General features: G+C 43.1%; 1 protein-coding gene across 1 annotated transcript; it reads left to right on the top strand.

Moving 5' to 3' along the window:
* The first annotated feature begins 1831 nt into the window (after window positions 1-1831).
* Window positions 1832-7804, top strand: PRDX1 (peroxiredoxin 1). The gene is made up of 6 exons (XM_065739709.1): window positions 1832-1894; window positions 4200-4316; window positions 4810-4963; window positions 5242-5364; window positions 6153-6283; window positions 7419-7804. The coding sequence occupies exons 2-6, from the start codon at window positions 4211-4213 to the stop codon at window positions 7502-7504; spliced, it is 600 nt and encodes a 199-aa protein (XP_065595781.1). The 5' UTR covers window positions 1832-1894; window positions 4200-4210; the 3' UTR covers window positions 7505-7804.
* The last annotated feature ends 5202 nt before the right edge of the window (window positions 7805-13006 follow it).

The following is a 13006-nucleotide window of genomic DNA, read 5'->3' on the forward strand; positions in this document are numbered from 1 at the left end:
CGGGTTTGGGTGGTCCTGGGTGCAGCCGGGATGGGGACATGGGGATCCCTTCCCGTTCTGTGATGGTGTTTGTTTTATGGGCAGTGCTCATTACTAAGAATTCAGGGAACGCGCCGCGGCGTTTACGATCGTTAGACTTTAGCTTTTGTGCTGACAGGCGCCTAAAGAAGGGTCGCTTCCTGAGGAGCCATCAGCCTCACGTTGCAGGTGCACAGGAATGCACTTCCTTGTTTGCACAAGAAGGCTGAAAGCAAAGTTAAAGCAGAGTGACTTTGGCAGTGGGTATGCACAGCCTTGCTGCTGCAGTCGCAGCTCTCTGATGTCCACAGGAGCACAGCTGGGTCTGTGGCTGAGCAGGCTGCATGCCTCATCCTAAACACAACTGGCCAAAACCTTAACCAACTTCAACATTCACTTCAGCCCATTTTTTGTCATTTACTATCTATCTATCTTAATCTATCTACCTATCTATCTACCTACCTGTCTATCTATCTACCTGTCTATCTATCTAAAAGAGTAGTAGGATTGTGTCAGGAGTAAGGCAAAACATAAATCTAACAAGGCCCTGTAGAGCCTGCTGCTCATTTCCACGATGATCTGAATTCAACTGCTCGGGAGACTTAAAAGCACAAAGGTTAATTGGGAACTCACATGAGCAGATTTTTCTGGTGCAGAACGTTCCAACAAAACGCGGGAGGGGGAAGGGGTGCACAGAAGAGACAAATGAGGCAATGAAAAGTAAGAGAGGAAACGCAACGTTGGGAAAGGGAAAGAATAAAGGGGGAAGGGAAACCTGATGGATTTTATTTATTTTTTGAGACTTTGACGATCAAAAATCCATTTGAAAATCAACAGACTCAACAAAATCAAAAATTCCTGAATTTTATGAATATCACATATGAAATTGTAAACAAACCTCAGCTTCCAGTAATAGAAAATTAAACTAGAAAAGGTAGTGAAAACATATTGCCGTCAAAAAGTAGACATTACCAAGACATGTGTTAGTAAATTTTGTTAATAAGAAATCTTAAAGAGGTGTGTAGGAAGGAAGAGGCTGCGCATGACATTTCAACCTAGACATACACTGGAGCAAAGCAAGGAAAACAACGTGTGTGTTTAATGATAGGTAATCATTTTCATTAAAACTAGAGTGCAGCAGCTGTTTGTGCACGAGTGCCTAGAGGCCTGGGAATGCCTAATTGTGTTATGAGTGACTTTTTGCATGTATTGTGCTAAAACGTCCCCACTCGTGCAGGATTTTACTCGTACTGTGCTCCAGCAGTATGCTGCGTGTACGTGAAGTTCAGTATGCTCCGCGTTCATCGCGCTCTCCGCACCGCACTGATGTTAGGAAGGTAACGACAGGCAGAAGATCGGACCCCGCTCCTACATGGCTGCGTCGATGGGTCTGACTTTTCTGACGCCGACGTCAGTGGCAAACCCCCATTCCTCTACCCGGGGGACTGCCGCCATACATCAGCTGTATCTTTCTTTCTCAAAACCCAGCGTATCCTCTCTGTCTCTGGTGACCCTAAGCATTGCGGCTTGGCTCCATGACGGTACTGAAGGCACTTCTTGCAATGAGCCGCCTGACTCATCTCCCCGCGAGCCTCTTCCAGCCATTGCCCGGACTGTTTTCCCGGCACCGCCCGTTCCTCATCCATCAACGGCGCTGCCGCCGTGCAGCCGCCACACGGCGCGGGGCAGATAAAGGCGTAGTGCCGAGTCATGCTGCCGCGGCGGGCGGCCCGGGAAGGCGGGAGGGAGCGGAGCGGGAGCGCCGCGCCCATCTCCTCGCGAGATCGGGGCCGCTATAAAGGGGCGGCGCGGGGGGGGCTGCGGCAGTTGGCGGCTTCCTGGTGGCGTGCGGGCGTCGGGCGGTGCGGCTCTTTGTGTGAGTGGGGGCGGGGAGCGGGATGGGGTCGTGCACTCGGTGGTTCGCGGAGGCCCGGGGGGCTGTGCCGGGCGTGCTGCTTTCTGTAGCCGTTCGGCGTCTGGTTTTTGCGCCCTTTCTTTAAAGGGCTGTGGGGCACAGAGGGGCCGGGCACGGCCGCCTAACTCCCGGCCCTTCGCGGGGAGGGGCGGCGGGGGTCCGCTCGGTGCGGGGCCGGGAGCCCGCGGCGGGACCGCCCTAATCCGGCCGCCGCTCGGTACCTTCACCGCGTTGCTGTGGGAGCGGTGAAGGCTGCCGTGTTTTGGGGCGGCCTTTGGCTGCCGTTGGAGTATCCTAAAGATACGAATTTCCAGTTGGGGTGCCGGCCCGGCTTGTTCTGATGGCAGCGCTGCGGGGAGCGGGGCCGCGAGCAGCCGACGCGCTCTGGCCCGGCCCCGCCGCGCTCCGTTGCAGTGCTGTTCTCGTCGGGCCAAGGGAACGCGCACGCACTCTGTGCTCGGTTCTTTGCGGATTAGGAAACGCTGCGGCTGAAAATCCAAGCGGAACGTGGGCTGTGTGCTGCCCCTGCCTGGGCGAGTCGTATCCGCTTCCTCCAGAGCGCTTGCTGCAGCTCTTGCAGTGCAATCCCCCTAAATCTCCTAACGCTTCAGGCCCTCTAAAAAGGAGCAATGATTCCTTCACCTGAAAGGGGAGGAATCAGAAAGCGGACTGACTGCTTGTATTGATGCCAAATCTCTATTATTGTGCTCCAGGGGCATGCTGTTAGGACAGATATAGGTCTGGTGTAGTGCTGAGCAAAAGGATGACCTTGAGCTTGAGTACAGGGAAAGATTGTAATTCCATGGTAAAACGTGGGGTCATGTACTTCAGATAAAATAGGTATGGCTTAGGAGATGGAACTTTCTAGTTGAGGGTGTCTCAGATACGCTGTACGATGGCAGCTTCAGAATTGCATCTGCGTTTATGGCTCCATGAAGTGATGGGAGTGGTTGTTAATGTCATCGTGCTAGACTGTTTCAGTACAATCTTATGAATGCTTTGCAGTTCTGGCTGCCTTGGTTTGTAGGAACGTATCCTAGTTGTCTGCGTTTGAAGGTGAATCCCTCAGACGCAAAGCAGAATGGAATGGGTTACTGTCTTTCTACTCTGTGTGTAAGAGGAGCCTTCAAATGTTAAACTCTTCATAGAGGCTCTAAATTGATCAGTTTAAATTTGAATGAGAATTAAATCCTTATGACATCTGAGGTAATTCTTCAGGATCTGTGGCAAGGGAGAAGGAGCCAAGGAATTAAGTGCATCTGACCTGTCCTGGAATGGACTTTGTGACATGCAAGTAGCAGGGTTTTTATATATGTCTTTGAATCTCAGTTTTCTGTAGCAATATGAGACAGTAATACTAACCTTTCAGAGGCTTCTATCTCCATGCCAGGTAATTCTTTTGCAGCATGTAAAATGACTTCAGTGAGATCGCTTAAAGACTAAGCTGGAGAAACTAGGTTCATGAAGTTTTCTATTCAAAAGACAGTGCTTTGGAAGTAACTAGAATTCTGAGTGTTATAAGAATGCTGCATCTGTAGACTGAGCAGAAGTGCTGTATAGGATGTGCTACGAAGGACTAGACTTGAGGGCTGGGGGCCAGAAGTAAGTTTCTCTTATCCTCATGTGTTCTCTTAGTCTTTTTCAATAGACTGAAACGTTCAGGGGAACCAGTCTGGCTTCACTGGTTTAGGACTCTGTGAAACCTCAGTTGTTAATGTAAAATGTGAAAGTACGTCATGAGCCTTTTGTTTGCAAATAAAACAAGATTTCTTTGTGTGTAAGGCTGAAGTGTAGTTATGGAGAGTGTTGTTCTTTTGGAGGTTAAGAAAACTCCACTTGGATAACCAGGGAGACAAGGTTTGGGGTCTTACATTCCCTTGTGAACTTGAACTAGAGTCCCCTTGTTAGAAGTTAGGAAGAAAGACTTTCTAACTCATCCACCTATTGGAGCTGGAAGACTTTGTGGATACTGCTGGAACTCTAGGCAGCTAGCTCTCTTCCAGCCTGTAATCAGCTGCTGCTGGTCAGAGATGATGAATTGTTAAGAAGGAAACTAATGTGCCATATAGAATCTTAGTAGTTTTATCTGGCTATCTAACTACCCAAATGGTGAGCTTGAAATGAATTTTACTCTCAAATCTTGCTGCAAGATCAAATGCTGATTAACTGCCTTGTTGATGTTTAAACTGATAAGATGCTTTGCACCTGGAAGTAAGATTTATTCAAACAAGCTACTATCTAAACTGCACTGTTAATTTTTTTCTAGATTAAATCAAGATGTCTTCAGGAAAGGCCTTCATTGGAAAACCAGCCCCTGAGTTTACTGCCACAGCTGTAATGCCAGATGGGCAATTCAAAGACATCAAGCTCTCTGACTATAGAGGTAGGCTTCTGTGCATATGATTACACAAATGCAGCCTCCTCATGTGCAGGAGTTGTGGGCTGAGGAGGAGTAGCATCTAATTAAGCCTTCAATTTAGTTTCTCAAGTAACTGAGACCACCTGACTGTAGACAGCTTGCAGTGATTTTGTTCATTGCTGACTGGAATATGTTTGGGAAGCTGTTGATAGCATGGCTGAATGTCCTAGTTGCACCAGCTGATGGTTATCAGCATAAAATTCCTCTAAAATAAAACAAATAAGCCTTATCCTAGATCCTGTCAGTTTGAGTCTGATATAACATCTTCAAAACACTGGTGGTGCTACAGAATCTTGTAGGTTTATCTGTTGGTGGAAAGTAGACTTCCCTCTAACTAATGAAGCTTCTTTCTACTGAAGTACCAGCAGGTTACTCTCTTGTCGTATTTGTAAGTTTGGTACTGAATGTTACAACTACTGTGGAACTTAGAGACTAACTGGTGATATTGCTCTCCTAGGAAAATATGTTGTTTTCTTCTTCTACCCTCTGGACTTCACTTTTGTTTGTCCAACTGAAATTATTGCATACAGTGACAGAGCTGATGAATTCAAGAAAATTAACTGTGAAATAATTGGAGCTTCTGTTGACTCTCACTTCTGCCACCTTGCCTGGTAAGAATCAGCTTTTTAACCTGATACAGTATTGTGCCTGGCCTCGATTCTTATGGGAAATGAGTTTTGCACATTCAGACTTCAGCATAATTTACTGGTGTATCAAATAAAGGCATGTAGGAAGTGCTGTCATTCCAAGTGCTTCTAAACAGAACGAGGAGTACGGGTCAGTTCCTTTGTTTCCTTGCAGCAGATTATGCACATCTTAAGTGTGCTTGGGGTGAGCCTCTGTTGTACCTTATAAGCTGATCTTTTTTTCTTAACACTTCTGCTTTTAGGATCAATACTCCTAAGAAGCAAGGTGGTCTGGGCACTATGAAAATCCCTCTGCTTTCTGACACAAAGCGTGTCATTGCCAGGGACTATGGAGTACTTAAAGAGGATGACGGTATTGCATACAGGTAATAAGTCATAATAAACTTGGTAGTGTTATTGCAACATACAGCCTGAACACAGAACTTGCATGTACTTGAATGCTTGCAATGAACTGAAGTTCTTAGCTGTTCAAGATGTAAGCTGTTTTAAGCTATCACACTTCTACAAGGAGGGACGTTACTTGTTTAGACTTCTTATGGTTATGGAAAGCTAGATAAATGCCTGCTGCTTTCCTTTGATAACAGCATTGCTAAGAGCATTACCTATCTATATGATGCAGGTGAGCTTATGTAAATATGGCTAATACAAGACCTACATAATCATGAAAGTGATTAGAGGTATTTAGTGACTAAAGTACAGAGGAATTAAAAGCCATTCCTTTTAGTCAACTGAGCTGTTGAAGTTGCTGAGGGAGTGAACTTCTAATCATTCATGTGACTTTAGGGAACTGATTGGCCATGAGTATGTTTCTAAGAACTGCAAAGACTTTTCTCACTTAGAAAGAATACTTCTTTAATTCCCTTTTTCCTTGTTTCTTTCACTTTCATTCCAATGGTATGTTCCTTAAATTGAAATAACTACAGGAAAGTAGCATTTCATTTCATATTTACCTGCTATTTCTCTTAGCTCCTGTTGAATGTACAATTATTTTATTGTTTTATTACTACATAAACAGAGGACTTTTTCCTTTGGGGAAAGGAAGAGGTCAGTAATACAAGATCACACTATTTAGTAGTGTGGTAGAATATTGTTTCTGAAACTCACTTCAGACAGATCTTTCAGAACCTGTTTAACTCCATGTCTGTCTCTGTAGGGGTCTGTTCATAATTGATGAGAAGGGGATCTTGAGGCAGATAACTATCAATGATCTTCCTGTTGGCCGTTCTGTTGATGAGACCCTCAGGCTTGTGCAGGCCTTCCAGTTTACAGATAAACATGGAGAAGGTAAGGGTTCTCTTTAATCCTAAATGTTAATACTGTTCTCCAGGTACCCTAAGCAGGTTAAATAGGTTTGCTGGAAGGTATTAAGTCTGTGTGTAGATTTGTGCTTCCAGTAATGAGGCAGTTTCTGTAGAGCTGTTTGTTGAAGGGTACTGTAACACTGTATAATCCTGTTCCAGCTAATAGTCTATTGAGTATTTGCCTGATGTTGAAATCACTTAAACCAAGTGTTGGGCATCTTGGCAGGTACATCACAGTAGTCTCTTGTCTTCCATTAAAAATATTCTTCAATACTGTAATACTGTTCTTCAATTAGAAAATAACTCAAATACTGAAGATCATGTTGTAGTTCTTCCTGTAGAGGAAAGAATAACTTAGATTCCACTCTCAGACTTAGTAGGCTGACAGAATTGGTGAACGTTTATTAAGCAGTCTGTTAGAGCACGTAAGTTTTCTGAAAGCCTGCTGATTTGTGTCTGTGATTGAGGACAAGTGAAGGGGAAAATGGCCAGGAGTTTTTGTGCCTTTAGTATAAGAGTGATACAAAGGTGCTTGAGGCTGGTTGCTTTTCCTAGAAGTTAAACAAAAAACACTGCTTACAAAAGCTTTGATGTGGTTTATTTAAAGCCAGAGTTGCTGTATAGGTGTTAATAGTACTTAGCTGTTATTAGTTAATTACAGGTATTGCTACTGGTCATGCTTAACTTGCTTCAGAACTGGTAAATCAGTGGCACACTTTAAAACAAGCTGCTATTGTGCTTATGCTCTAGCCTGAAGAGCATCAGTGCTTTTCAGCTTGTATGCATGTTCTATTTCCTACTTCACCTGAGGAGGCATCCCTAATATATGATGTTGCAGTCACATGTCTTGCAAATGAAGCCTTGAGGTTTACTGTGCCCTGGAGTAGTCAAAATCTGGCAGAAGCTCTTCTTCCAGAGCTAAGACTGAAGTGTAGACTAGAATAAGGTATATAGCAATGCTCAGAAGCTGGGAGCTGAACATAATGCTGAATTGATTAGTGTATGTTCTGTGTTGCAGAAATGTTAAGAGCTTTGAGTTGTTGCTAGTGTGTTTTGGTGTCTGTATAAAACATTCAGCAGGAGTGACTGGGAAGACTTACATGTTCTTGTTGTTTCAGTGTGCCCAGCTGGCTGGAAGCCTGGCAGTGACACAATCAAGCCTGATGTTCAGAAAAGCAAAGAGTATTTCTCCAAGCAGAAGTAAACTTTCATTCTGAGTGGAAACTAATATGCCTTACATAAAGAGCAAGTATCAGTTACTGAACTTTGACTAAATCTTTGCGTTTGAGTTGAGGGATCACGCTTTGGGTATAAACAATAACTTTTTTTTTTACTTGAAGGAAAGTTTGTCCTGTTGACAGTAACTTCATAGAGAACCCTAATGATCAATATCTGTGCATTATGCCCTATTGACTTTAGTGACAATGCAGTGTATGTAGTTAGCCATGTGTTGCATATAGAACAATGGTATCCTTTTGTAACTATTAAACTCGTGGAAAGAGCACACTGTGTACTGGTCTTGTGTAGTCAAGGGCTTGAAGAGCAATGCAGGCTGTGCTTCTGTTTTGCTGACAAGTAGTGGCAAGATTAATTCACAAGAGAAAACACAATGGTGATTGATCACTGTAGAAGGAACTGTATTCCTTCATGCTATACTGGTTATGGTGTCTTGCTGAACCAGAGGATTACAAGTTACAATTAAAAGCAAGGATTAGTCTGAGCTGCCTGTAGACAGCTTAATTCCTAGAGGCCTTCTGTGGCTTCATGAAAATGAAGATCTGAACACCTCAGATCTATGTTTCTATAGTAAAGCTTTTAGCAGAAGAAAATTCTGGAATGTTAGACCTGAATGCTTTGACCTGAATCTGTCAGACTTGGGAAATAATACAGTGCCCAGAGCATGAAGCACAGCTGTGGCTGACAAAGGCCAGGCATGTCTTTGTGTTCAGTGTAAGTTCATTTCTGCATTTACTTCTGGTCAGAGTTGATTGCATAGGCAAAAACTCTGGGCATCTTAACATCCAGTTTGAAGATTCCAGAGGAGTGGAATGAATGCTGGGCTTCCTGGAAAACACATTTCCTTGGGTATGTGAGGTGGCTTCTTTGGACACACAATATGGCATTGGGAGTCCTGGGAGGAATGAGAACGTGACAGTTGCTCATATGACTGCAAGGTACTAAAGATCAAAAGGGTGACACTAAAAACTATGGTACTTATTTCATCTTTGCTCTACAAATGAGTTTTATAATATGCACATAATGCCATAGTCATATGCTTTAATTACCATGTAGCTTCATTGTTAAAGATGCCTTGTAATGAAGTCCAGATCAGCAGAAGGAGCAGTGCAAGTGAGTTAGAGCCTTGTGATGTTTATGTACCTGTGAAGATCTAACTCTCAAATGCTGATACCTTGTCTTGAACTCCTCAGTTAGTAAATAGAGTTCTATCATGCTGAAGTGAACAGTAACAAAGTTGAGGCCCTGGGCTATTTTAAAAGAGAGAAATGGTCATCAGATGCCTTGAGTAGTGAACTGAGGAGGTTGGAGTGGTGGGAGCAAACTTCCTGCAAGGAATATTGAAAGTTGATCCCTTTGGTCTTGCTTACCTTCAGGAATTTGTCACAGTTAAGGTGTGTGGAAGTGTTTCTCAGTTGCATCATTTTGCTTAGTGTTCAGAGCCCATGTGATTCTTCTCATGGAGACAACAGCAGGTTAAGTTGAAGTAATAGTTGTAGGGTTAGGCAAACGCAGTTAAAGCTGTTGTTATGGGGGATGCTTGATGAGGTTCAAGGTAAGTGAACAGCTACTGAAGCAATACTGAGCAGGCTGGGCTGCTCTGAGGGTGTTCCCACAGTGCAGTGATCTGTGGCCAGTGTGGGAGCTCAGAGCCCCAAACACCTGTGGGCCCAGAGCCTGCATTGTGCTTGCACTGCTGTATGTCTGTGCTGAAAAACCAGTTACATGTGAGAACAAATGCAACTATATCAATGAAATTAAATACTCCATTCGAATGCTCAGTGATATTGAAAGTACTGTTGCTCTGATAAAAGGAGTTTCCATCTCTCATTGAAAAATGCTCCTTTAGAAACTACTGGAAGCACCATCTCCTTAACCAGCTCTCCAGCCGTTCTGTGGGGCATTTGAATCTTTTATTGGCTTGTCCAAGAAATCAGTGCAGTTCTAAGAACATAAGCAGGCAGGCTGTGTGCCACAGCTACTGTGAAATGATGTACTTTCCTTAGGAAAGGGCACATACAATTGCTGGTGTTGTATTCTTTAACATACATTGGAGGAGCATAGATTTTATCATATGCATAGCTTCAAAAGTACTCTACAGATCTGTTATTCTGTTCAGCAGTGACAGCCTGTGTAAGTTCTGCAGTGGCTGCAGAGCCAGGTGCCAGCATTGCACTGCTGGCAGCTCCTGCAGGAGCAGTGTGACTGAGGTAGGCTCATCCCACCACACCTAGCCATGACAGCTTTCAGCTTCAGCGTGAAACTTGGCTCTTACAGCTGAAACTCAAATATTTTTCAATCTCCAGTAGAACCTTTTTTTTAATGCTTCCCACCATATTTCCCATTACTGTATGCCAGTAATTGGTGAACAATTACTGCTTGTTTTCTTCTCTACAGTGCTGTTCTTCCAAGCACTGTCAGTGTACACTTCTTGGTCGTAGAGAAGAAAATAATTCTTATTCCTTCTCTGAAAGCATAAGGGGGAAGTGGTCTGTCTGCTTTCTGCAGCTAACACATTGATGGTCTGTGGTGAGATACGTGATATGATGGGAAGCCAACTTGACAGAAACAGTCTTATAAATACGTGTCCATTCTGGTAGATGAATCTGTGGCAGTTAAGGCACTTCCTCTTGAACAGCTTTAGAACCACTGCACCTGAAATGGAAGTGAACTCTTTAAATGCATGTTCTGCATGGAACTGAACAGCGTGCTGATAGCCACTCTGGAGCTGACTGGTTACTGCCTCTTGTTCAGACAGCAGCATCAGAAGTAGCTCTGCAGTGCAGTCCTTTGTCACTTGGTCAAACCTGAGTGCTTATTCTTGCACCACTGAGAATAAGAGTAATTGGTTTAACTGGTAGGGGAAAAAAATCAGGCCCTGAAGTGTTTCCCTCTTTCTAAGGAGTAATCACCATGACTGCTGGTCACCGGTTTAGACAGTGCTTTGTATTTAATCAGCATTGTCTGTCACGTATTTAAGCTTAATAAAAATCTTTGGATTTTTTTGAAATGGAACTTCACTGTTTAAAAATGAGGATTTAGCAAAAATGTGGTAGCTAAATCATCTGGCCAAACATTTGCAATGACTTGTTTGACATTTGCAGTTGCCTCAGATAAGAATGTCTTTGTGCTGCCTCAGGATCCCAAGTGATCTATTCCTCACCATGTCTGGTCTTGCCTCAAGAGGTTTGACTCATCTCTCATTGACTCTCACAGGTCCTCAGACTCTGCTTTCATACTGCACAGAGCAGTGAGGAGAGCAATTGCAGCTGCAGTGCTCATGGACTTGGCTGGAAGGAAGTCAGTAGGAACAAACTGAGTTCACTCCAAAACTACTATAGTAGGATTGAATGTGGTATTAAATATCTGTACTGCCTGGCATAACTGTATTGCCAGAAGCATCAAGAACACAGATTTTTCCCTTACTTGACATAATATTGCTAATATGTTTTTAAATGAATTGCAGTAATCACAGGTAGGGCTTTTTAGTTACTGAGAGGAAAAGCCCCCAGATGAGTTATCACTGGGCACCTTGATTTTTTTTTTTTTGTTACTGCTAGAACTGGAAGGAAATCAAGGTGCCTTGTCATCTGCTTCTTGTTGAATCATCTTGCTCAAACGGCCTCGTAAATATCAACAGTTGTTGGACAGTTCCTGACATGCTGCATTGCAGTGCCCCAGGTGAGCCAGCCTTAATAGTTCACAGCACTGTAAGATCACTCTGTTTTTCCCTTCAGATGCTGACTTTTGAGTGCCTTATGCAGTTCGATGTTATTTGTGTGTTTAAGTGCACGGTGATCAACTTTTACTTTACCATCCTTAGCTCTCCACAAGTTAATCATTACATAGCTTAAATAAAAACATTCCATTCTCAGGACTGCTTGCACTTTGTACATTTTATTAACCAAAATAGCATGTAAGAAATAAATTACAAACAAAATTACAAATAGCTACAGGAATCCTTCTTCAGTGAGTGAAATAAGACAAAATAATAAATATTTGTTAGAAATCAACCCAAACCAATTTTTTTTACTTTAAATATTTATGTAAAAATATAAATCAACTTCCATTCTCTATTTATTCTTCTAAAAGAATATGTATTTATCTCTTAAAGAACATCACTCTCAGAAGGATAAAGAGTGGATGTTTTATGTATGCTACCGATACGAACCATCAGTTCAAGTCCCTGTTAAATCCCAGTTGAGTTGGGGAACTGTGAAGTTAACCAACATTTCAACCAGAAGTAAATCTGTACTTTGATTTAAACAGTTGATTTTAATTATTTTGCTTAAATTAAAGTCATGGTACCATCAGCTGTCTGCCTTCTCCAGTTGCAAACAACCCAGGGAAAGTAACAAAACATGTTTCTGTAACAACAAATACACTGAACAAAGCCAGTGGTCACATGCTTGCTGTTACGTTTGGAGGAGTAACAGACTGGTTATGCTGATTTTTTATTTTGCTGATTGAGTATATAGACTAAGAAAAACTCCATCAAGCAGTGACTTACTGTGAGGGCAACTTCTGTGCCTGGGTCTCCAAAAGGGATGAAATGGAGAGCCACAACACAAAAGGGCTGAATTCTGCATAACCACATGGGTACTAAAGGAGAAAAGTGCTCAGCACTGTGCTGTGGTCAAGTAACAAAACCTCCATAATATGTTCCTTTAATGTACTCTATTTTTTAATGAGGCATATGCCTCTAAGTGCTCTGAGGTAAATGAATTCCTCATTTCCCCTGCCACTGTGACCTATGAACAAATCTAAATTGACCTTTTCAGTGAGTTACCTTAGTGTAACAGCCAGGCGTGGTGCAGTATCTTCCCCAGGATTTTAGTAGGCTGCTCTGTGCAGTGGCTAAGTGCTTCTTACTGACCTAAAGTCTCCACCCCGTTCTGAGAAGCTGACTGCAGGTGGAGAGGAAACGTGTCAGACTCAGCTGTGACCTTCACACTGTCCCTTTGCCTTCCATAACCGCCCTGCAGGAGGCTGCTGTTAGCTGTGATTTGCTTGCTCCTGTTTCCTGCCCAGGACCATGCAAACCAATGAAACAGTTTCTGAAGGATTTTCTTTTGGGGGTAAAGGAATGGAGCCATTAAAAGATTTCTTGTCTAAAAGAAGCCAGCTTCATTAGAAGTGAGGGAACGCAGACAAATCTTATTCTGAGGACTGAATATGTATTCCCCAGAAGTAGTTACAACACAGGGCAATGAAATGCTGAACTCTGCCCTGAGTTCATTCCAAAAGAAATTATTTCAGAATACAGTGGCAATAAATAACTTTTTTACTCTTACAAGAAACAAAGCCAAATATTGGGAGAAGAAATTCTTGTGGAAAAATCATAACTTTTGCAATTAGCAGCATGAGTCTTCCCATTGCTGGGGTGTCTGCACTCTGCCCAGCCATACAAATGGGTATCTTAATGGGAGTCCCAAAAATCAGCAAGGGAACGGACTGCTTCCACCTTCCT

This window comes from Cyrtonyx montezumae, unplaced genomic scaffold (assembly GCF_038088225.1).
Source record: "Cyrtonyx montezumae isolate F1298 unplaced genomic scaffold, pur_monq_1.0 scaffold_1, whole genome shotgun sequence".
In the NCBI taxonomy this organism is placed as follows: Eukaryota; Metazoa; Chordata; class Aves; order Galliformes; family Odontophoridae; genus Cyrtonyx; species Cyrtonyx montezumae.